Source organism: Hylobates moloch, unplaced genomic scaffold, assembly GCF_009828535.3.
Source record: "Hylobates moloch isolate HMO894 unplaced genomic scaffold, HMol_V3 SCAFFOLD_6, whole genome shotgun sequence".
Lineage (NCBI taxonomy): Eukaryota > Metazoa > Chordata > Mammalia > Primates > Hylobatidae > Hylobates > Hylobates moloch.
The window spans coordinates 123,154,562-123,179,048 of record NW_026652281.1 but is presented as its reverse complement, the minus strand read 5'-3'; the positions used below and the strand labels follow the sequence as shown (position 1 = coordinate 123,179,048).

General features: G+C 45.0%; 1 protein-coding gene and 1 long non-coding RNA gene across 6 annotated transcripts in view; one reads left to right on the top strand and one right to left on the bottom strand.

The window, feature by feature from the left end:
• Positions 1-5,000: 5,000 nt before the first annotated feature.
• The window catches only part of SH3RF2 (SH3 domain containing ring finger 2), a 128,933-nt gene continuing 109,446 nt past the window's right edge, over positions 5,001-24,487 (bottom strand). Inside the window, exons 5-10 of one of the 5 annotated variants that reach the window (XM_058439972.1) lie at positions 21,334-21,425; positions 19,944-20,114; positions 12,988-13,238; positions 9,084-9,442; positions 6,573-6,881; positions 5,001-5,329 (exon numbers count right to left, since the gene is read on the bottom strand). In XM_058439972.1, coding sequence (XP_058295955.1) covers positions 6,606-6,881; positions 9,084-9,442; positions 12,988-13,238; positions 19,944-20,114; positions 21,334-21,425 — 1,149 coding nt within the window. In that variant the 3' untranslated portion in view covers positions 5,001-5,329; positions 6,573-6,605. Of the gene's footprint in view, positions 5,330-6,537; positions 6,882-9,083; positions 9,443-12,987; positions 13,239-19,943; positions 20,115-21,333; positions 21,426-24,487 lie in introns of those variants that run through there. The other 4 variants (XM_058439973.1, XM_058439971.1, XM_058439974.1 and 1 more) reach the window with 4 other exon arrangements.
• On the top strand, positions 19,401-20,624 carry LOC131383661 (uncharacterized). Its single transcript, XR_009213842.1, has 4 exons — positions 19,401-19,452; positions 20,066-20,135; positions 20,239-20,413; positions 20,517-20,624. It is a non-coding gene; the product is annotated as an uncharacterized LOC131383661 (long non-coding RNA).

Genomic DNA, 24,487 nt, shown 5'->3' with positions numbered 1-24,487 from the left:
TGAGGTCCCAGGCAAGGCCCAGAGGAGAGTTACTTTAAAAGCCCCCAAATCACTTAAAAGCCTTCAAGCAATTTGGGCAGGGCCACAACCTGTATTTCCCCATTTGGAAGCAACAAGGTCTCCCAAAACAGGTGTAGGTGGAAAAATTCTTGTCAAAATTCTTCCAAACCAGAAATTCTCAAAACCAGACATGTTGATGCATCAAAATCAGTTCCCAGCAGTGAATCAAAGCCTTAGAATCTCAGGCACAGAAGCCAGATGGGAGCTCAAATCTTTAGGCAGAATATCTATGGCCTTAGGTTGCAATATTTGCTTTGAGTAGTGTTTACCAACTATCTCTATGGGTTGCACTAAAAATTCCATATGGTATATGTGTGGGAGAATTACACGGGAAGGATAAGTGTGGGATGCAGGGTGGTGGTTGTGAGGGAGGTTGTGGGGAGGGGAAGAAAGAAATGGAATTGGGAGAGGCACACAGTGGACATCAGTGGTATTGACAATTACTATTTTTAAAAAAGCCGAGTGCCAGGTATATGGTTATTTTTATGATCCTGTATAATTACATATGTGTATAGACATATATTTCATATGTGTGAAGCATTTAATAATAAAAAAGGGGAGAAAAGCAGAAAGGAGGCCCCAAATCCAGAAAAGATCCCACCTCGCTGCCTTCTATTTGTCGAAGTGTAGATCAGTGGGCAGAGGGCCACCTGGGAACACTGTTTCTGCTTTGGTCTAGGACATAATCTAGGCCTGGAAAACAGTCTGCTTGATCATTTAACATTGCTCTATTTCAAGTAAAACGTCCTTGTATGATTTATTCTCCATGACACCAGTTTGCTACGAGGATATTTGGAGTTAATGTCTCTGGTTTGGTCCTGCCTGCCAAACACATTCCCTAAGTGACTGTCTTTCATGGTCACCTGAGAGGTTGCTGGAAGTGCTAGTACTATCTTCTCTTAGCTAAAGAGAGAATCGGGGTCTTTTCTCTCAAGATATAAACAAGAGAAGCATCAGTGGCGGCAGCTGCTGGCCCAGCACTGCCTCGTGCCAGCTCGCTAAGCACTTGGTCTCAGCTGGAGAGACTTGATAGGACTTTGCCGTTCTGCCTGCCACAGCTGTTCACTTCTCAGGAAGGGAGTCCAGAAGCTATGTGGCTGCCTGTGTGGTCAGACGTGGGTGAGAGGATGAGGATGGATGCTTGCTCCTCTCATGGAAACAGATAACTTCTGTACCTGCTAAACCAATGGCAGAGGAGCTGGGAGGCTCACAGGCATTGCTGAGGCCTTTGAAGGTGTTAGCTGAGAAAGGCAGACCAGCCAGCACGGAGCTGCCCTCCCTCCCACTCAGAGCCTTTCCTAGGCCAAGGACCAGGTGAAGGTGATTGTCAAGGGCTGGACAGTGGTCAGGAGTGGGCTGGAGGGAGTGCTGGGCTTGTTAGCAGAGCTCTTGGCTTCTGAGTGACCTCTCTGGGTCCTACGCTGTACTCCAGGGTCACAGTTAAGATATTTAGCAATCAGGATGGCATAGGCACCGGCCAGTTAGAATGGAGAAGGGCTTTATTGCTGGAGGTCTTAGCTGCACCTGGCCTGAGCTTTTAGGTGCTGGATGGTAGAGTGATGGGGAGGACCTGAGGGAAGGACCGGGGTGTGGGTGTGAGCAGGCTTTGGGGAGCTCAGAGCATCCACTGTTCACCTATCAGTACAAACCTCTTTCAACATTCTGCCAACCAGTGTGGCCACAATCCTGCTGGATGTCAGGGCTGAATGTTGGCTCTGCCATGCCGTATGAGAAAGGTGGATTGGAGCCTCACACTTTAGGTGAATCAGAATCACTTGGGGATATTGTTAAAAACACAGACACCCAGAACCTGCCTTCAAACTACTGAGTGAGACTCTCTAGGGCCCAGGCCAGGCTTACTACACTCCTAAGTCCTGAGTGTCCTGGATCAGCTGATCCCTAAGTATTCAGCTGTGACTTTCTAGGGGGTTATGAGGACTTGAGAGATGGGGTCCTGCACAGTCTCTGGGGGGAATATGCCTAATTCAGGGGCAGGTCACGTGGGTGAGTGAAGCCGGCTGCTGTGGCGCAGTATGTTGAAGAATGAATGTTCATTTATTTGAAGCCGCCTTGACCCTGATCCAGCCTGGGTTGCTGCTGCTGGAGAAGGCAGGCCTGGTGTGGACGGACCCCCTGACTTTTCAAGACACACTGGAGGTCACTGAGCCATGTTTTGAGTCAGTCCTGCATCTCATCAAGACACAGGTGGGGGCGCTGCTTTAAACTCTTCCTGCTCTGACAGCCCTGTCTGTGGGATGGGTGAAGGGTGGAGGAGGTGAGGCGGGTTCCACACACAAAGGAAAGGAGCCACGTCCTAAGTAAGGATCTTGATGCTGTTCAATGGGACCATTTCCTCAGGTATGGTCCTCAGAGTATGTCCCCAGCTGGGCATGACCCGCCTTCCCTACTCAGATGTGTCCCGTTTTCCCCCAATGAAATCCTACTCTTAGCACTTTTCATAGCACCAAGATGCCAGAGTCTGACCACAGGGTAAAGGGGCACTCTTCCTAGGGACTGTCTGAACCTTAGTTGAGGGGTGATGCTCTCACAGGATGGAATTTTCACCTTCAGACTTGAGGGGCTGGTGTTCTACCTGGGATCTCTGGAATGTTCCACAAGGGAATAAATTCCTCTAAGTATTAAGTGAATTTGGGTCCATTGCTACATTTAAACCGAAAGGCTGAAGATCTTTTCCTGCTTGGAATACCCTTTTTCCCACCACTTTGTGTATCTGACTCTCTCTTTTCCTTCAGGGCTCGGCTTAGACTGTGTTCTGACTTCCAAGACTAGTCTGTGTCGGTCTCCTTTTAGCACCACAGTCCCGGGCAGGCCCTTCTGTTAGAATTTCTTCACCTGAAATTTCAAGAGCCTGCTTGCTTAAGAACATCCCAGTCTAAAATTTGTTAGGTGTTCATGATGCCAGCACTGTTTAAGTCACTTTGTGTCATTTTCTCAGATAATCCTCATAATAGCCCATTGAGGTTGGCACTACACTGTATTATTCCTATGTAAGAAAACAAGGCTCTAAGAGATTAAGTAACTTGCCTGACATCCCATGGTCAGAAAGTGGTAAATGAAGACCTGAACTGTGTGCGCAGCAGAGCGTTCTAGGCTCTTTCGCATTTGCAACCAAAAATGCACTCTGCTGCCTTCTGGCAGTCCAGAGTCAGCATCCTGAAGTCAAGGATGGGTTTTTGGTTCATGCAGCAAGTCCCAAGCTGGGCTCTGAAGTCAGACAGTTTGAGACTGTGTCCTTGCTCTGCCATCATCTGTGGTTAACCTTCAAGCTTCAGTTTCCTTGGCTCTGAAATGGGGACAATCTACCTGCCTTATAGGGATATGGTGGAAATTACATGATGGGATGTGTTTATCATCTTCCTTGCTGTGTCTAGCACACAGTAAATGTTAAAATCATGTTGGGGCTGGATGTGGTGGCTCACGCCTGTAATCCCAGCACTTTGGGAAGCCAAGGCATGAGGAGGCCAAGCCAAGGAGTTTGAGGCTAGCCTGGGCAACATAGTGAGACTTCATCTCTACACAAAATAAAACAATAAATTTACAAAGCATGTTGGTGGGATGAATGAGTTAAAGCTGCCAGTGAAGCCAACTTTTACTTGGAAAAAACGTCCTTTACCCCTTTCAAATCCTCTTAAAACTCCACAAAGATGGGATTTGCTTTGGGAGAGGGTGAGTTTGATGCTACACATGGGTGAAGAGGCTGGAGGGAGTGGAGGTGGCAAGTCTTGGAGTTGTTTGCATCTCTCAGAGAGGTTATCCCATAGAGATAATAAATAGATGGTGGGAAGAATATTTCATTTCATTTGGAAGGCATGGACATCTCCATTCCATCTAAGCACCCTGCTTGTCAGCCACAAAACTTAAAAATTAACTGGATACATTGCTACTGAGGAATAGACTAAATATTTGGTCATCCAGTCATGCCATATCTGTGCCACTCTGAGTGTAGAGTAGACTGCTAAACATGGCTAAACTCATTGAGAGTGCTTTTTGGGTAAAGATGAGGTATAGGTACTTATATTCTGACAAATCACACAATGCCTCCCAGTCCTTATGACTTTATATCATTTCTCCATCTGGATTATTATATTTAGTTCAATCAGGCATGGATTTGGGCATGTTGATTTTGTGGACCTAATGGGTCAATATCTCATGTTTGTTTGGGTCCACAAACGTCAGATATTGACCCAAAGTTTGTGAGATATGGACCCAAATGTGATTGAGATAGCTAGAACAATGTGCTGTCACGTTGGCTCTACCAGCCCCAAAGGTCTGACACAATGGAAATATTTTATGGGAGGAGTATGGTTTTGTTTTGTTTTCTTTTATTAAGTCTGGAAAAAGTCTGTGGACAATTCCATTTGCCGAGTGTATGAGTGGGTATGTAAAAGATACATGTTTTGAATCCCAGGACCTTCAAGAACTATCTAGGGTAAAGGTCTAATTAGACATGCCCCTTCCTCCCTCCCTCCCTCCCTCCCTCCCTCCCTCCCTCGCTCCCTCCCTGTCTCTCTCTTTCTTTTCTTTTTTTCTTTCTTTCTTTCTTTTTCTTTCCTTCCTTCCTCGCTCCCTCCCTCCCTCTCTCTCTTTCTTTCTTTCTTTCTCTTCCTTTCTTTCTCTTTCTTTCTTTCTTTCTTCCTTTCTTTCTTTCTTTCTTTCTTTCTTTCTTTCTTTCTTTCTTTCTTTCTTTCTTTCTTTCTTTCTTTCTCTTTCACACCCAGCCTTAGTAGCAAATGTTATTTATGCATTGAAGTGCCCACATTGATGGGCATGCAATAAATGTTAAATCACAACAATTAAGTTTAATGAGAATTAATGGATTGTCTCACAGCATTGCCTCGACTTCCTGGGATGCCTCCTCTACCCTGATTACAAGGCCCTGCCTGGCTGGTCCTGCTCACGTCAGTTCCATCTTAGCGGGGTCATCTAGTTTTGCCCCATTATTCATCGTAGGCTCTGTCCTTCTTTCCTCTCCCGGTCGGGGAATGTAAGGTTGCCCCGCCCCTTGTCTGGTTTAGCCTCTTCCTGTGTGCTTTCCCTCAATCCTCTTTCACTCTTACTCTTATGCCTACTTTCTTTCCTCCATATTTTTTTTACCCCCCCCTCGTTCTCCTTCTCCTCTCCCCCGTTTTCTTCTCCAGCCTTCCTTGTCCTACCCTTTTTATAGCAGCTTTCCCCTAGGAAGCACTCCCGCCCCAGCCTCGGGCTGCCATGTTCGCATTGATGTTGCCTTGTGGGTGAAACAGCTCATCTGCCCCAAGTGAGAAGAAAGCAGGGAAAGTCAAGAATGTTGCAATGCAAACAATATATATCCAAATGTAGATTCTAACCCCAACCCCATATAAGGTTGTTTTTAAGCATGTTGTGCTTTTTTTTTTCTTTCTTTTTTCTTTTTTTAGACAGAATCTCGCTCTGTCACCCAGGCTGGAGTGCAGTGGTACGATCTTGGCTCACTGTAACCTCTGCCTCCTGGGTTCAAGCTATTTTTGTGCCTCGGCCTTCAGAGTAGCTGGGATTACAGGCGTGCGCCACCACGCCTGGCTAATTTTTGTATTTTTAGTAGAGATGGGGTTTCATCATGTTGGCCAGGCTGATCTCGAGTTCCTGACCTCAAGTGATCTGCCCACCTCGGCCTACCAAAGTACCAGGATTATAGGCGTGAACCACCGCACCTGGCCCACTTTGTGCTTTCTTGAAGTCATATTAGATATCTAAACCCTAACCTCATATAAGATTGTCTGTAAGCATGCTGTGTTTTCTTGAAGTCAGACTATAGAGCCAGGATGAATTAATTGTCCATAATGCCATACATGGCCCTATCCACCGCCATATGTTTTCTCCTTATCTATTGCATAGGATTATATGTGGGAAAACGGATCGAGAAGCTTAAAGTATGATAATCTTTTGATATTTGGTACTCAGTGATCTCTCTGACCTTCTTAAGTGGAGCATACTCAGGAAGCTGACTCCTAGTTTTATTCTCAGAATGTTCAGAGTATCCACCTCAAACCCCTTGCAGAAATTCTCCCTTTGCAGCCAGGATTATGACTTTACAGAGGGAAAAAGATATGGCAGCTACTAGTGGCCAGTGTACAGGCCCCAGAAGATGGCAGAAGTTGTTCTAATGCTTGTTGAGGACATTGTAAGGTCAAAGAAGCAATGTCAACAATCCTGCTGCAGCCCCCTTTAGGACACCATAGAAATTCTACACAGTAACACGGGGACGACAAGAGGCTACATACTCCATGCTGGGCCATAATGGGCACGACAATTTTTCACTCCTTGGTCTGAGTAAGCGAGCCTTGCGGCATCAAATCATTATGTTTGTATGTTTGGAAGGCCACACAATCTATCCTCCCACCCAGGGCAGGAATTCCTGCTCCCACCTTTCCTTTCCTGGAGGTGAAATAGGAAGAACAAGGACCCATGCTCAAGTCCCCAAAGAATGGCAGGATGCCCTCAGTGGAGGCAGACTGTATTTAAATGCAATTCACCTCTTTGGGGTCTAGGAAAAGCCACCCGTAGGTTCATTTGCTGGGAAACACGGTCTGCGTGTCTGAGGCAGTGGACACCAGGGTTGTGGCCTTGCCAAGAGCTGACTTTCTCCGGAGATCTGTCTGCTGTCCGGAGTGGCAGCCGCTTCGGTGGGCAAATAGGATGGTCATCTCTGGGCCCAAGGATGCTGCTTCAGGCTGGGACGCCTTGAGGGTGGCTGGCTGTTCAGGCTTTCCAGAGGTGGGATGGGAGGTGCGATGTTTGGTGGGAGGAGGGCTGTAATTCTGAAATCTCACAGTTTTGACTTGCTGCAAGAGAAAGGAGAGGAAATGGACACAGGTGAGGTGGGAGATATCTATTTCCCCATGCTTGTCCCCACTTGAAATGCCTCATTTATGTGTTCATTCTGCAAATATCTGTGCCTACGATGAGTGTCAAGTGCTACGATGGAGGAAGTACAAGATGCTGAGAATGCAGAGGAGCATCTAACTTCAGCTGGAAGTGGAGAAGCCAGGGAAGCCTTCCCAGAGGCTTTAAATTGAGAACCACAAAAGGATTAGGACTTATCTGGGCGAAATAGGGTAGGCCACCGCCTATGAAAACAGCCTGAGGCAAGAGGGTATGATCCTTTCTGGAAGATAAAAGAAATTTACCTTGCCTCTCTCCTCTCTACCTACTATTAAGGCCAATCTCAAGGCTTTCCTTTTCTTTGAGGCCTCTCTCCTGATGACTCCATTTAGAGATTTCCATAATGGCCTTATAAATCCTTAGAGCACAGTTTGCAAACTGGACACCTGCTGACTGAATTTAGCCTGCAGAATGTTTGAGGGTTTGATTGACTTGCCAACACATAAAAATTGGGAGATTGCATATAAAAATCAGAATTTCATATGTCTCTGAAAAAAAAAAATCAAAGCTCTGGCACACTGGGCCTATGCCTCATTCTGACAACAGCTGGCTGGACCTGAGAAGCAATGCCCCCTTTATATGAGATGCAAGGTCTCCAGTTTATGCCAATTCCCCCTCTTCCTCTTTCCTTTCACCTCTCCTAGCCTGTTATATATCTGCCAGATATCTATAGGTACATTATTTGCTTTAGCCAGTGTCTATCTTAGGGCCTAATAAAGTGTTCTGTGGTACTGCTTAGGAATGATGTCTTTCTTCCATGTAATGCAACCCTAGTGTCCCCCACTAAGATCCGAGTTTCTTCATATGTTTTGATCCTCATCATATCTAGCCAATGTCTGGGCATTTATAAAATGCTTATAGTTGTATCTAAAAGCTTGGAGTAATGGGCAACTGGGGCCTAGAAAACTCCCAATTATTTCTATAATTCAGAATAAGAACTCCCAACCTTTATATTAGTCAATGCTTTTTCCAATGCCTTTCCCTATGAGCTTATAGCTTAGCAGTAAGATCATGAGTTTTGGATCAGATCTGGATTCTACTCCACACATATGTGTCAACTGTGCAGTTTTGGGTAATGTTCTTTAACTCCCTGAGCTGCCATTTCCTAATTTTAAAATGAGGATGAAACTAATGCCTATTTGAGAGGGTTGTTGTCAGGATTAAGTAGATGGGACACATGAAGTACTCAGCACAGTGCCTGCCAGCTTGTTAGTATTCGGTAACTGATTAACTAATGGGGGAATCTCATCCTCTTTCCGTTCTGAGGGGAATGGACGATGATGGTAGAATGATGCTGATGGCGGTGGTGAGGGAGGTGGTGATGGCGATGATGTGATGATGGTGATGTTCTATAAATTAAGACAACAATAAGCATCACCTAACTTTCTTACTGTCTTCTCTTCCCACCATTCCTCCTGCTTCAAGGATATTATTGAGAACATAAGCCTTTTACGAAAACTCTCATGTCTTCTAGTGGGAAATGTCCTGGACTAGAAGTTAACAGATCTGACGTCTGCCACAGAGGTCACAATAAGGTAGTTGGAGTCATTATCATTCAGTGTGACCTCGATGTCACTTACATTATCCTGTGTCTCAGTTGCCTATTTTATACAATGCATAATTATGTGTCAAACCCTATGTAAGCACCTCACATATCTCGTTTAATCTCCACTCCATTACTGTGTGGCCATTACTCTTTCTACCTCCATTTTACAGATTATGCAAACTAAGTGTCTCAGAAGGGTGAAGTATTTTGACCAAAGTCACCCAGCTAGCAAGCAGCAGAGCTGGAATTCAAAGCAAGATTCATCTAATGCCAAAGTCATGCTTTTTTTTCAAGCCACTTTTGGGCCTCAGAAGATGTATAAAATATTCAGGAAACATAAAGGCGAATCAGTAACACATGTAGGGAGGGCGTGGGTGATGTGGGGATGTTGGCCATGGCTCGGTGAGGAGTTGGGGAGGAGGAGTGTTATGTGTGAGGATTCTTTCGAGGCTGCAATTTTGGTTCCTTCTTCACCAACACTAAAATCTCCAAGCTGAGACACTACGCATAGTACGGGATCGAAAGAGTTGGGCCCCCAATGTCACTCTGATCCTACCTTTTCGATGCCATTTCTTGAGTTTTCTGGTTTCACCAGGATGGATGGTGGGGCAGACACGGGCGGTTTTGGCAGAGGCTCACTCTTGATGGGGATTTCTTTGTCTTCCATGATGAGGGAGCTGGCTGCGGAGTGGATCCGGGCCTCACTGCCCCTGCTGATGCACGTGAGGGCGGGCTCCCCCGTGAGGGCAGGCTTGGACCCCATCTCCACCACCATGGCCGAGGGGGAGGAGGGGACCCCCTGTGGCTGGTAGAATTGGAACTGCTGAGGCCGAACGACCATGGTGGGGCTGCGTCTGAGGGAGCCTACCACGAGAGTGGGGATCCCGGACTGGAGGGGTCTCTGCAGGGATCCATCTGGGGAATTATAGGACAGAGAGATCAGCAGCAGGGGTGGCCGGCAGTAGGTTGGGTGGGGCTGGGTGAGCAGTGCTTCCTGATATCCCAGAATAGACAAGCGCTTTCCTAATCTGACTGCACTCACATTCTCTCTGGGTCTTTCAAAGGTGACCTTATTCTTTTTTTAGTGCTGTTTGCTGATGCTGGCAGCAAATATCTCTCTGGCTGAATGGTGTGTGTGAGTGTGTGTGTAGCGGGGCTGTCAGAAGGTATATTGCTTCCATTTGCCTTGTGACACACACACACGCACACACACACACAGACACACACACACACACGCACACGTGAAGCAGACACAGAGGCAGGCAGACCAAATAGGAAACAAATGACAGAATCAGAGATAGGAAATAGAAGAAATTGAGAAACACAAAGGAGAGGCAACTGAGAAGAATGAGACAGAGGAAAAGGAGAAAGAGAGGAGGATAGAGGAAAACTCTGCCCAGCGACTTGCTGTGAAAATCTTGACAGAAGCTTTAGGCATGTGGCGGGTGGGGGTTGCTTTTTGTCTGGGGCTGCAGGGAGAAAGGGTGAGTGGAAATCACTGTGAGTGCTAGGCAAGCACAACAGCAGACAAAGGCAAATTTGGAAAGATTATTCCACAGTTAGGGCTGTGAGGATGGGCTTTGCAATGTCTCATGACAGAGGATCTGGAATCAGACCTCCTCCTGGAGAGCCTGGGATGAGTTAAGTCACGTCACCTCTCTGCACCTCAGTTCTCTCATTTGTAAGCTGGAGATAATAACAGTATATCATTGGGCTGCTGCGAGGATTGCATTCTATTTGGTGTGCAAAGTATCAGGATAGTGCCTGGAATGTGATAAATGCTGCTTGTTTGTTAGCTATCATTATTTTTGGGTAAAGGATCACATATCCTAAAAATGCAAGGTCCCTTCCTGAGCTCATTCTTTTTCTTTTCCTTTTTTTTTTTTTTTTTTTTAAATTGAGATGGTCCTGTCTCAGGAAAAGGTCATTTCTTCCCCTCAAATTCTCTGGAGGGCAGGAGATCCCCATCCATTGGACATATATCCTGTAGGTGACCTGGGGAATCAGGAGTTCATTGCATTCTGTGGGGAAGTGGAGGAGACACCCCTGAGAAACACACTGGGCCATTTCTCCATAAGGGTCCCTCAGCATTTAGAGAGCTGTAGGTTTTGTCCCAGCCAGCGTTGTTAGTCCTTTGTGACAATCCACGGACTTGAGTTTGAATCAGTCATCTGTGTCCAGCACAGAGGGTCTGAGCCAAGGCCACGTCTGCATCGTGACTTCTTATCAAGCCAGATGTGTACATGAAAAGCAGGACACTCGCTAAACACAGTCGGTGTCCTCAGTTGCTGCAAGCAAGCCAGTCACCATTTACACAAGTGTGACCCTTTCAATTTAGACATTTATTTTTCCACTGATGTCCCTGTGAGGTTCATGCAGTCAATTCTCCTGCCATTTCTCTTTGCTGTGGAGAGACTGATAGCTTGCCAGCCTCACCTTGGGAAAAGAGAGAAAGAGAAAGCCTCTGGGACCTGGGAAGTCAAAGCAGCACCAGGCAGACATGTCCTTAGGCCCTTGTAAATGTGTGAAAAATTGGCTTTATGCCTTATCTATTTATCTTGTCAATTCCTAATTTCCAAGAGATTTAATGCTTTCTTATTACATGTGCATACAATGCAAGCAGTCGAGGCTCCATGCCAATCAAGATTTTGCCAAGGTGGAGAGGGAGTATATTAAGGAAAGTGTGAGCAATTGCTTTTTCAGGATGCAACTCTGCATACCTAAGTGGTCTAGCCTGAGTGTGAACATTTCTCCTTTTTTAAATCTATATATATATATATAGACACTAACAGCCCAGACTGGAGTACAGTAGGAGATTGTAGCTCACTGCAGTCTCAACCTCCCTGGCTCAAGCCATCCTCCCGCCTCAGCCCCAAAAGTAGCTGAGACCACAGGCAAGTGCCACCATACTTTGCTTGTTCTTTTAATTTTTTTAGAGATGAGGTCTCACTATATTGCCCAGGCTGGTCTTGAACTCCTGAGCTCAAGTGATGTTCCCACCTCAGCCTCCCAAAGTGCTAGGATTACAGGTGTGAGCCACACACATTCAGCTGTGTATGAACCTTTCAACCTTAAGTGAGTTCATGCTCTGGATGGACCAAAGATGATCTTGATTGTAGTAGCAATGATAGTAATAAAAAAACTATAAAAAAACTAATGTTTCCTGACAGATTATTATGTGCCAGGCACTGTGCTATCAGCCATATATGGGTTGTTTTATTAAGTTAACCCTGATGAGGTAGGAATTTTTGTTTCCCATTGACAGAAGAGTGAACTGAAGGCAGAAGAAGTTAGTCACTTTCCCAAGGCTGTTGTGGTGGGATTACTTATTGTGTGCGTGTGTTGTGGGGGGAAGTGGAGGGGGGGTACAGGAAGGTGATGGAGGGAGGCACAGTTGAGTGGAATGAAGTGCCCAGAGTTATGGGACTGGTGGTCAAACAGGCTGTCAGATGAACGCACTGGACAGCAAAGCTAAGATATGTGCTTTCTTTTTAAGTGGGGATCTTTCCTTAAAAAGGGGCGTATTGTCCCACATATTACTCTTCTGCCTTGACCAATCATATTGCGTTTTCATGTTAATTCATCTATAGAGATCACAGAGCTTAGTTTAATTCAGGGAACATAGAATAAATCATATTTTCTGGGCTTGGCTTGTTGTCTTCTTCTACAGAGGTATAAGAAAATAAAATGTTGATGTTTTGTAGAAGAATTGGGTTTCAAACACTTTTTACAATGCCTGAAAAGGAAATCTTGTGCAGAAGTTCACTATGTGAAGAGAAAAAAGCATAGTTCTTAAGAATTTGTATGTACTGCCATGTGTGCCATGTGGATGTTATGATGGTAAAAAGCAAGGTATAGAACAATGCAGTGAGTATGGTTAACAGGTGTGTGTGTTTCCATCTATCTATCTATGGAAGAGAACTTGGGACTCAGGGTTAAGGATATGAGGGAGATTTGCTTTTGTCCAGTTTGTATACTGTAAACCTTTTTAAAAAAGTTCTATGCATTCATTACTTAAATAACATGGTGGGAATCGGGGCTCTGATCACTGCCTCCTTAATCTTCATTTCCTACTCCCACGCCCTGCCCGTCCACCCCATTCTTCCGTTTCTCCTGTGGCACCCGCTGAGGGATTCCCTGGAGTACAGTTTGAGAAGCACTGACCCAGCAAATGCTTTCATCACTGTGTCTTAATAAGAGCCAGTGTCCACGTTGGCCATGTTCTAATTACATGTTGGCACTCAGGGCTGCCATCACCCCAGTCATTCAACAAGCATGTATGAAGTAACCTAGGGCCATCACCTTGAGTTGGTATGACTTCATTCAACAAAACTCATCATTTGGGAATTGTATAATACCCTTTGCAGGGGCTTAGTTTAAAGCCAAGATCCTGTTTTTGCAAAAAGCATCCTGTGTACCCGGGGGTCAGATCCTCCCATCACTTAGCTCTAGGCACGTACCTCTCTGCCACCACTTACTCTTTCTCATGCTGCTCCGCCCTTTCCGAAGAGACCCTTGTCCTAAAGTCCCAGGGCCGGCTGTGCTTCTCACAGGGTTGACTATGGCAGTGGGCACAAAGACGGATTTGAAGGGACGGCTTTGCCGTGGATCGCCTTCTGAAATGCTGCCTTGGGAGGACACAGAGGAGGTGGATAACGTCCATGTGGCATAGAGACCAGGGCTCCGGGAGTCTGGAAAACTAGAGGTCTTTCTGGTTTTGGACATTTTTTTTTTTTAAGAGAAGAAATAGAGAAAGAAAATGTTCAGTCAAGAGTCCTATTTAAAAACCTATCAGCTCCCAACCACATACCAAATTTGGCTACTTCTCACCTTCTTCCCACCCATACACACCCGTTTTGTGAACTACAGGCTTAACTAAAGTTGGCCCCACCTCCCTACACCCGGATAACTGTGAGGGTGTGCTGAGGGAAGGAAGGCGGGCTCATATCAAGGCCTTGGTGGAGCTAGAAGACTTGAATTTCATCCTTTTTCACTCCAGTTCCGAGAGCGTCATTCCTCACCCCACATCCCTTTAGCTCTTAAGCTCAGAGCATAAGATCCTGTATGTGTTTATTTCATTTTACGGTGGCAATTTCTTGTTGAGTCAGTGACTTTTTCACAAATTCCAAAGTCTTTGAAGGCAGAGATTTCATATGACTTACATCTCTGTGCTCTGCATATACTGTGGATCAATAAACATTTGTTAAATCGTTGCCATGCTGCTTTCAGCACTGACACGTCATTTTGGCTAACACATATAGAGGGCTTACTGTATGCCAGGTATTGGCCAAGTACTTTGCCCATATTTTCTCATGGGTTCTTTACAATAGTCCTCTAAGCTAGGTACTCTTAGTGCCACTATTTTATAAATAAAAAAAAAAAAAACAAAGACTTATACAGTTGGTTGCCCAAGCAGCTACTTGAACCCAGGTCTAGGCTGGCTCTCTGTTCTTACCAGTGAGCTACACCACCTCCTGGCTAGTTGGAGCATTCATCGTTTGGTGGCAGGAAAAGTCCTTTATTCTGCCTGAAACAAATGAACTAAAGCAGCTGGTAGGCCCTACACATGCCTCCATAAGACTTTAATTCTTCAGCCTTGGGCTATGATTTTCAAGAATTGCATTAAAGTTTTATGAAACAACAATCCCTTATCCACTGTTTCCAGTCTGCAGCTCCCTGAACTCCATGGGGAGTGACTGTCATTTTACATGCCTTTCTTGCCCTTTTACCAATCCATTCCCAACATCACATTTCCTATTGAGCAGTCCATTAATCACCTTGTCACCCTGTTGATTAAGTAACCTCTGCTAATTTCCTGGGAATAACCAATTCAACTAAGACCCTGGCACAGAGATGCCAAGTGGTTTCCTTCTTACCAATGCCTCCAAGTTTTCCTTTAGGTCATTTACCCTTATTTCTCCTCTCTCTCTTTGTCTCTCCTTCTTTCGATTGACAAAGTAATATGTAGTTTAACAACAAGCCAGTATTGTATGAAGATAAGTAAGACATGGTTTAATTGTGGTCAATGCTGTCCGAGAAGTATATTCAACCAAATGCTCTAGGAACTGATGCTCGCAGCAAGGGGACTTCTACCTATAGCTGTCAACCTGCTTCTGGTCCCTATGGTGGTGTAGTCAGTGAAAACGAGTAGGGCTGTTCATTAGAGAGAGGTCAGACTATATTCTGGGGACAAGGCCTGGGCAGTGGGAAGTAATCTCCAGCATTGGCTTCCATGGCAGAGTGCAACTGATCTGCCTGTCTTTTGAACAGAGGCCTCAAGGTGTTGGATGCTGCAAAGTGGATTGGCAACAGGAAAGACAAGTTCCAAATTTTTTCCCAGCAGTAGCAGTAGCAGCAGCAGCAGCAGCAAGGGCAGAATACAGCTAATTAGGCCCACACCAGCCTTATTCCATCAGTCCCCTTTTTGAATGACTCTTTATAGACCAAGGTGTGACCTCATTTTTCTGTGCTCAGCACTGAGCTGGATTCCAGGAACTCCTAAATCCCAAGTCTCCCATCCAACACTGAGTGCCTCTACGTCTTTTGGCAGAAAGCTCAGCACTTATCTAGCACTTTCTTCCAATGTCAAAACACTTTGCTATCATATATTAATCCCCATGACACCCCCAGACCTGCAGACATTATGATCTTTGTTTTCCAGATGGAGAGACTGAAAGGCATTCTGGGCTTAGGTGGAAAGAGTGGATGTTGCCTCTGATTTGCTCTGCCGTGCAGGTCCCTGAGTCCTTTTCTCTAACTGGGATGTTAGCCCTTAAGAGCTGGCCCAATATTCAAAAAGGGCATCACAAACAGCCGCTGTACTATGTTCACCACTGGCAGCAGCCTCCCAGTAAGGAGAACAGTTGGACCTTGACAATTTTTGTATAGCTCTGTGTAGAGTTAAAGGCAAATAAGTGGTGGCCCATTTGTCACTTTTCTCCACCCAGAAGGCACCAGGTAGGCATATATGTCTGTGAAAGTTGCAAGAAAGAGGAAGATCCTGGCTAATTGGGCAGAAGGGAATTTAATGGGAGGAAAGGAAGAAGAGTAGAGGACTTGGAAACAAGATCCAAGGAGGCTACAGGGAGCTCAGCAGCAGGAAGAGTCCAATCATATGCTGTGGCTGCTGCTCTCACATTGAGTGGTCTTCAATTTTGCCCACGTCTTTTCCTCCCTTGTTCAAGTTTCCAAGTCCCAAGAGGGAATGTCATATTGGCTGAGCCTGACCCTTAGGTGTGGTGATGAGTTGAGGAGGAGGAGGATTGCATTTCTTCAGCCTCTGAAAAGAAAGCAAACCTCTGCCTCCCACCAAGACTACACACAATAGAGGAGACCCAAAGGGATGTTGCTGCTATTAAAGGGGGATTTAGATGCTGGACAGATGAAAACTTGACAAATGTTCTGTATAACCTGAGCCAATGAAGGTCTCCAGGATCTGGGAAGAGGCAACATGGTGGCAGAGATTTAGTTGTGGTTAATAACAGCTGGACAGGTTGGTGTCATCATCTGGCACAGAGGGCTGGACCACAGAATAGCACAACAGCCTTTTCCTCTCCTGGTAGCTGAAAGGCTCACTTGCTGACTCTTAAATTAAAATCCTAGCATTCTAGTCAATTATAATCTCGAGTTTATCCCCAAATTCTGGCTGGCTCAGTTCATTAGGTGATGATGTTAGTAACAGCATAGGTTCAAATGCTCATACCTTTGGGCCCTGGCTATTTTATAAAAGGCTGCAGTATACACCAAGGGGGCTGGATGGCAGTGAAGAGCCATCACTATAAACAGGAGGCAAAGGCTAGGGGGAAAAGGACCCAATCACAGAGAATCAAAGAGCAGAAAGGGGCCTCGCACATGTAGCCGCAATCCACTCAGTTCTTACACAAAACTTGCTAATAGTAGTAGGAACTCAGCTGACAAGGACAATATTATTCATCCCTGAGACATGGGAAGAAGTAAACTTCCCACCAAGGAAATGGTGGTTAAGAACAAGGGTCACGTGCACACAGATAGACGGACTGGGCATATATCATTCATGTTGGAGATTAGTGGGGATGGGAGCCTTTTTTTGCATTAGAGAGATCATCAAGGAAAAAGTATAAACACGGTGAAAGCATTGATCCTCTGCCACCTAAGAACCCTCAGGAGCATATCCTCTAATAGGCACTTGCTCTTCTTGAGAATGTTGGTTCCCCATAAACAAAACCATGCCTCAATGTTAGTAGCACCTCAATATTTGCATATGTTCAGATTTCCCTGAACTGGGAGTGAGGGGAGAACTCAATGGCAATCTATTGTACTGAAACTCTGTCTGTTGCCTGACATGTAGGCAATTCAGAAAGGGTGAGTAGAGATGCTCATGACTTGCCCAAGAACACAATAGACCAACGTTGGCCAAGGAGAGAAATGAAAACTGGAGCCTTGAAATACACTGGGATGAAATTCTACACACACTCTATTTAGGATGACCACACGGCTTGATTTTCCCAGGAGAGTCTCAGCTGATACCTGCCCAAAAGTGTCCTAATTTGGATGATTAAGCATATGGTCACTCTTATTTTATTGAGTCTTTGATGGTATAACCAGGATTTGGGACTAAGGCCTGATGTATAAGCAAATGCCCTAGTAGTAGGGATGGGCTCTGGGGAATTCATTTTAAAGCCATGGAAGAAACCGTTCATAAATTAGGGTAGGTATCCTCCTTGCTCCTCACTGTCAGTTCTAGGCCATTTCCCACACTCCTCAATACTTCCCAGCTTTGACTCATATTATCAGACTTGACTACCCACCACTCCACCTTCCTGCAGTCAGCATTTACTCTCCAAATCTCTCCTCTCACTCCTTGAAGATTTCAGCTTCTGGCTCGTTGTCATTCTCTGGATACAACTCATCTCACCATGATGATCTCATCTCATTTCAGGGCTTTAAATAGCATCTCAAGGCTGGAGCTCTCTCTTAAATGCTAAACTCATATATTCAACTGCTTACCAACATCTTTACTTGGATTATTAAGAGACATCTCAGGCTTAGTCTGCTGTGAACTAAGATTTTACTTCCCTCCATACCCCAAAACATGCTCCTTTTATGGAGCAGTCGCTATCTCATTTAAAGGCAACTCCATCTTGCAGTCACTCAGGGAAAAAAACTTGGTCTCACCTTGGATCCTCTATTCTTTCACACCTGACATTTTATCTGTTAGAAAACCCTGTTGTCTAAGGTGTATTCAGAATCTAACCACTTCTCCCTACCTCCACAGCTAACACCTTGGTTCAATTCACCATCACCTCTCCCCAGGATTATGGTATCTTCTTAGCTAGTTTTTCTGCTTCCACCTTTTCCTTTGTATAGTTTATTCTCAACCCAGCAAATACAGGGATTCTGGTTAAACACAGCTAAGATTATGTCACTCTTCTGCTCAATACCCAGCAACAGGCTTAAAGCCAAACCCCTCATTATGACCTAGGAAATTCTTTATGACCTGGCTACCCCATTACCATTCTGGCTTCCCGGTTCAAGCGATTCTCCTGCCCCAGCCTCCCCAGTAGCTGGGACTACAGGCGTCCACCACCATGTCTGGCTAATTTTTGTATTTTTAGTAGAGATGAGGTTTCACCATGTTGGCCAGGCTGGTCTCAAACTCCTGACCTCAGGTGATCCACCCACCTCGGCCTCCCAAAGTGTTAGGATTACAGGTGTGAGCCACTGCGCCCGGCCTACTACAGGTCCTTTGTTTGTGCTGTATCTTTAGCCTGGACATTTCCCTCAGAGATCCACATGGCTTGGCTCCTGCTTTCCTTCTTACTTCTCAGCAAAGCCATCCCTCACCAACCTATCTAAAATTGTAACCACCCCCCAAAATTCTATCCTCCTTTTCTGATTTGTTTGTTAGCCAGTATAATTAACACATCATATAGATTACTTAAATATTTTGGTTTTAAAAAATTTGTCTCTCCCACTAGAATGTAAGCTCCTGTAAGCAGGAATTTTGTATATTTTGTTTACTGGTATTTCTCCAGTGCCTGGAAAAGTTCCTGCCATGTAGTTAGCACTCAATATTTGCCAATTAAATGAATTAAAGCATCAGTTATAGACCTCAGTTTGCCCTTGGATATTTCACAACTTTGTAACAAATTTCAAGAACTTTTCTTTGAAAGGAATAGCTATGATCTTTTATCCTGACTTTCTGCCATGTGAAGAAATCTTTTTATACAACTTTAGATCTATGAGGACTCAGGCCGATTTTGTGGGCACTCTTTCTAAAAAGAGAGTCCACCACCTCACCAGCTAGCCTGGTTGGAAAAATCTATAGGCTAGAAAAAGCTGCCTTTTATTGAACCAAGATGTTCTTGAACGTCTTGGTTTACTGAACCAAGATCAATTGCATACACTGGTCCACTCCACTGCCCCCCTCAGAACAAATTTACTGCCCTATTGACACAGTGTATTATGATCCCTCTGTCCCTTGTCTTCTACAGGTTAAATAACCCCAGTTTCTTTATTGGTTTCTCCTATGATATAGTTTGCTATCTCCTCACCATTCTTGCTGCCCTCCTCTGGACGTGGCGCCTCACCCAAATGAAGGTCCCCAAAAGTGGGCATATGACTAGGTCTGACCCGCACAGAATACAATGGGGCTCTTTCCCTGTGATTGTGACCCTCTGGTATGTCATAAAGACAGTGTTGGATGTGTGATGGTAGCCTCACTGCCTTGAGTCAGGGTTTGCTTGGGCTGATGGGGGGTGGAGGCAGGAGGAGTCATGGATAGTTTTGGGGTGTAGGTGCATCTGTGGCAGTGGTATGAGGTGGCAAGACAAAGAGGGGGTCAACGACATGAATAGTATGCCACACAATGTAAGAGATCAGGAAAAGCTGTGAGGGAGGAGGCCCTGCAGGGTGACTAGCATTTCATCTTGGGTGTGGAGGAAGAGGTAGGGGTCTGAGTTCATGGAAACTCTGATTAGGGGTCACTCTAGCAGCCTGAGAAGTTTCCCAAGGTGCTCTGGGAAAGTCATCTGACCACATTTTCCCATCACACCACTAGATGGAGCATTGGGATAGAGGATGTGAAGTGGGGTTCCTGGGATTTGTGCAGAAGAAAATCTGACATCCAGGTTGTGAGCAAGTTGCTTAACTCTGCACACCATTTTCATCTGTAACGTAATAGCTACCTTACAGGAGTCTTAGGCGCAGCCAGTGAGCTAAGAGATACAAAAGTGCTTGTAAGCTGTGAAGGGCTACAAAAAAGATAACTAGTTTTGCTATTTTGTTTTAAAAGAGATAGGCGGGTTATAGAGCAAAAAGTGCTTTCTTGGCCTGTTTTCTGAAAGAGCACTGGGTCTTCCACCAGTTCAACCCACACAGATGGCTCCTGGCCTAGGGCGGCCCGACCTCCCGAAGTCTGGGATTGGAGGCGACGCACCTGAAAATGGGGATGACGTAATTGTTTGGGAAGATACCAACTCGCCCGGTGACCAAGGAGACGCCCCTGAGCCAGCCGTCCTGGCACTTCCCCAGGACCCTGATGCCTTCTCCCTTTTGCAGGTCCAGCTCATCGGGTCCACGGGCTGAGTAGGAGTGCAGGGCTACAAACCTGGGAAGACACAGAGAACTGGTGAGGGAGGAAGGAAGACGTGCCTGATGGGGGGCATGGAGCGGGGGAATGGTGGAGAGAGACTGCCCAGTGGTTAGCAATAAGAACCTTCTTGGTCAAGCAGGTGCGGTGGCTCTCGCCTGTAATCCCAGCACTTCGGGAGGCCGAGGCAAGTGGATCACCTGAGGTCAGGAATTCGAGACCAGCCTGGCCAACATGGTGAAATACCATCTCTACTAAAAATACAAAAAATTAGCTGTGACTGAAGTCCACACAGGAATCAGGCAGGTAATATCCAGGTATGAGTCAGAGGGGTAAAGACAATCAGGACTGATGAGGCTGTGGAGGTGAGAATAGCTATCTGATCAAAGGCATTTAGGAAACAATCCATTGGTTTGCCAGATTCAGGGGTCACCAGTATATGGCCTCCAGGCATCTCAGACATCAGGAAGTCCCTCCAGACTCCACGGACTGTGAGACATTGGAGCGTTTTATCAAAGGGAATGGGGGAGTGTTCTCTACAAGGTTTTTCTTGTTTTGTTTTTTCTTTCTAAAATGCTATATTTATTTTTTGCTGTTTACTAAACAACATGTATTTATGACCCAACATTTTGAATCTAAAGCAAGACAATAGAAATTGCTCAATACCCAATCTCCCAGTGATGTTGTGGTATATAATCTTCCAGTCTCTTTCTACTTTTGTAAAATAATGAGCTAAGAGTGATGTGGTTTGCTTATTTGTGTTGTCTTTTTTTTTTTTTTTCTGAGACAGGGTCTTACTCTGTGGCCCAGGCTGGAGTGCAGTGGGATGATCATAGCTCACTGAAGCCTCAAACTCCTGGGGCTCAACCCATCCTCCTGCCTCAGCCTTCTAAGTAGCTAGGAAAATATGTGTGCACAATCATTCCTGGCTAATTTTTAAATTTTTTTTGTAGAGATGAGGTCTCACTATGTTGCTCAGGCAGGTTTGGAACTCCTGGGTTCAAGCAATCCTCCTGCCTCAGCTTACTGAAGTGCTGGGATTACAGGTGTGAGCCACTGCGCCTGGCCCTAATTTCTGTTTTTCACCATTATTTCACTTGGAAGTGGTAAAGGAAGGCGACCTATTGTCTCTCTGGATGGGATGGTTTGGGAATGGTGATGCTAGATCACCACTGTACATGGTAAAGATGACCCCTTTGTGCCAGGACTGGGGCGAAGGGATGAGCCTTTTACTCACATGTTTGCTGAGAGGTGTTGCTGGGAGCCAGGCAGACTGACCACGGCTGTGGAGTGTCCTGGAGAGACAGGTGCGGGGTGATAAGTGCTGACCTGCACAGAAAGAAAAGACAGCCAAGCAAAACCAGTGAATGCCACAACCCAGGCCCAGCAAACAGAGCAGCTACACAGAAAGACCTGACACAGCTGAAAACCAACAGCCATGCCCGGTGCCACCCATTGTGCGTCCTCTCTGTGGTTTGTGGCTGTGGGCACAGGGAGGTGGGGAGGAGCTGGTTTATGGCCTGGTGGGGTGGCATGCCAGGACTGCATTCCAAAAGACTGCTCAGATAGGGTGGAAGATGAAGAGCCATCCAATTTACAGTCCACAGGGTACTACCAGGCTCCTCCTCCTGTCCCTCTCCCCACCCCACCCATCTCCCTCTATGAAAACTTGCTCTTGGAAAATGAAATGGTGGCTAATATTGATTCAGAACTGAGCAATTGCCAGGCAGTTTTAAGTGCTCTGTAAGTATCAGCTAAGTTAATCCTTATTAAAAAAACTATTATAATCCCCATATTTGGATGAGAAACTGAGACAAAGAGGGAAAGAAAGGTCACACAATTAGTATGAAACAAAGAAAATCTAAAGTCAGGTAGTCCAAGTTCTGAGCCCATATTCTTATTATTGACTATTGCTAGAAACACACACGCACACACACACACACCCACACGCACACACACACGCACACACACACGCACACGCGCACACACACACGCCTATCCAATGACTTATAGAAGTTGAATTTGAATCCCTTTCACTTTTCCAGAATAAAAGAGGAAACAATAATGATAAAATGATAAAAGCTCCTGGAAGGCCGGGCTCAGTGGCTCATGCCTATAAACCTAGCACTTTGGGAGGCTGAGATGGGAGGATCGCTTGAACCCAGGAGTTCTAGACCAGCCTGGGAAACATAGATCCCATCTCTTTAAAAAAATATTAGCTGGGTGTGATGGCAGGTGCCTGTCATTCCAGCTACTCAGGAGGCTGAGATGGGAGGTTCGCTTGAGCCTGGGAGGTCAAGGTTACAGTGAGACATGATTGTGCCACTGCACTCCAACCTGGGTGAAAGAGTGAGACCCTATCTCAAAAAAAAAGTACCTGTAAACCGCCTACTATCATAGGGCTTTGGCAAACATATTGCCTTGCTTATTTCCTTCTGAGCACATATCACAGATTATGAGTGTTTCCTTGCTAGACTGTAAATTCCATGAGGGCAGGGACTATGTCAGTCTGGTTCATCATTGTATTTCTGCATGCTTAATATGTACTTGTAGCTTAAAGAACAAAGGAATGAGTGAAGGAATGAATGAAAAGGTCTTCCTACCTAGTACACCAAGGATAATGAAACCTTCTCCATGCCATCCAGAGTAAATACATTCAGTCTGTTTTCAGTCATCTACTGATAAATGATGGTAACTCTGTGTGTGCCTTTTTAGGACTATGCTTTTGTGGATACAACTATTGTTTGTGTATTTGTGTTTATGTAGTTGTGAGTGCATTATTAAATACGTGTGTCCCTTTGTTTCGAGCAAACATGTATGTTTGCTCAAGGCCCATGGCAATTTAATGCACATGTGTGATGGCATTGGTCCCTTGCAAATCTTGTTTTGTTCACACAAGTGGACTGTGGATTGATGTGTGTATGCTGCATGTGCTGCATGGGATTGCAGACACAATTGTATAAGGGATTGTGATTATGAGATTCTGTGTGTATGTATGTGAACTCTAGAGGTGTGTACAGGTATGCCCACCAGGTAATTTTGTACATGTGTCTATGTCAATGATTGCATAAATGTATGTGTGGTCATATAGTAATTGTGACAGTCCAAAGATCAAGTTGTAGGATCAAAAAACCAGTTCAGTCAAATAATAAGTGTTGGTGAGGAGGTATAAAAATGGAAACCCTCATACATTGCTAGTTGGAATGTAAAATGGTACAGCCTCTTTGCAGAACAGTCTGGCAATTACTAATATGATTAAACATAGGATTACCATATGACCCAGTAAATCCATTTCTAGTGTATGCTCAATAGAAAGGAAAATGTATGTCCACACAAAAACTTATAGGCAAATGTTTCAGCAGCATTATTCATAATAACCCAAAGAGGGAAACAACTCAAATGTCTACTCATTAATGAGTGGATAAACAAAATATGGTACGACCATACAATGAAATATTATTCAGCCATAAAGAAGAATGAAGTATTGATACATAAGAGAACATGGATAAACTTTGAAGACATTATACTAAGTGAAAGAAGCCAGACACAAAAGACCACATATTATTTGATTCCATTTATATGAAACGTCCAGAATAAGTCAATCTACAGAGATAGAAAATAGATGATCATTTCCAAGGGTTGGGATGATGGGGAATATGAGGTGACGGCTAAATGGCACAAGATTTCTTTTTGAAGTGATAGAATATCCTAAAATTGTAATGGTAATGGTTATACATCTGTGAATATACTAAAAACCACTGAGTTGTACACCTTAAATGGGTGAGTTGTATGGTAGGTGAATGATACCTCAATAATAAAGCATTAAGAAGAACGAAACCATTCCACAATCACCTTCCTGAGGAACTCAGCACTACATAAAGTGTTCTGAGTTTGTAATCAGATACTGTCACACTGGTTCCTTCAAAGAGACATGACAAGGAGCTGGCTTTGGGCTAGGCTGCTCGTTGCCTATGACTGGGGAAGGTTAAACCCCTAAAGGGCTTATGTGTGTGGAAACTGTTGGAGCACTGATTAAACGGGATGGACTTCACTTAACACTCTTGGATTTCCAATATTATGTTTGAGTAAAAGAACTGCTATCCACAAACACCATTAATCCTTTAGGGAGGGGGGAAAATGCCGGAATGCAAAGCCATCTTTTCATTACACTAGGGTCTGTCTTTTTACTTTTCTGGGCCTTTATCTGGGGAGGGCGTATTTCCCCCACTTGGAACAGTGAGCCTGGCCGGGACAGTAATCTGTGGGCTTGTGATGGCATTATTTCTAATAGGGAATGGGAAAGGATGTTAGCTTCTCAGGTTTTAAAGTGTCCTGGAGGAGAAGAGAAAGGATGACATGAGGAGGAAGAAGGAGACAGTGAAGAAGAGGGG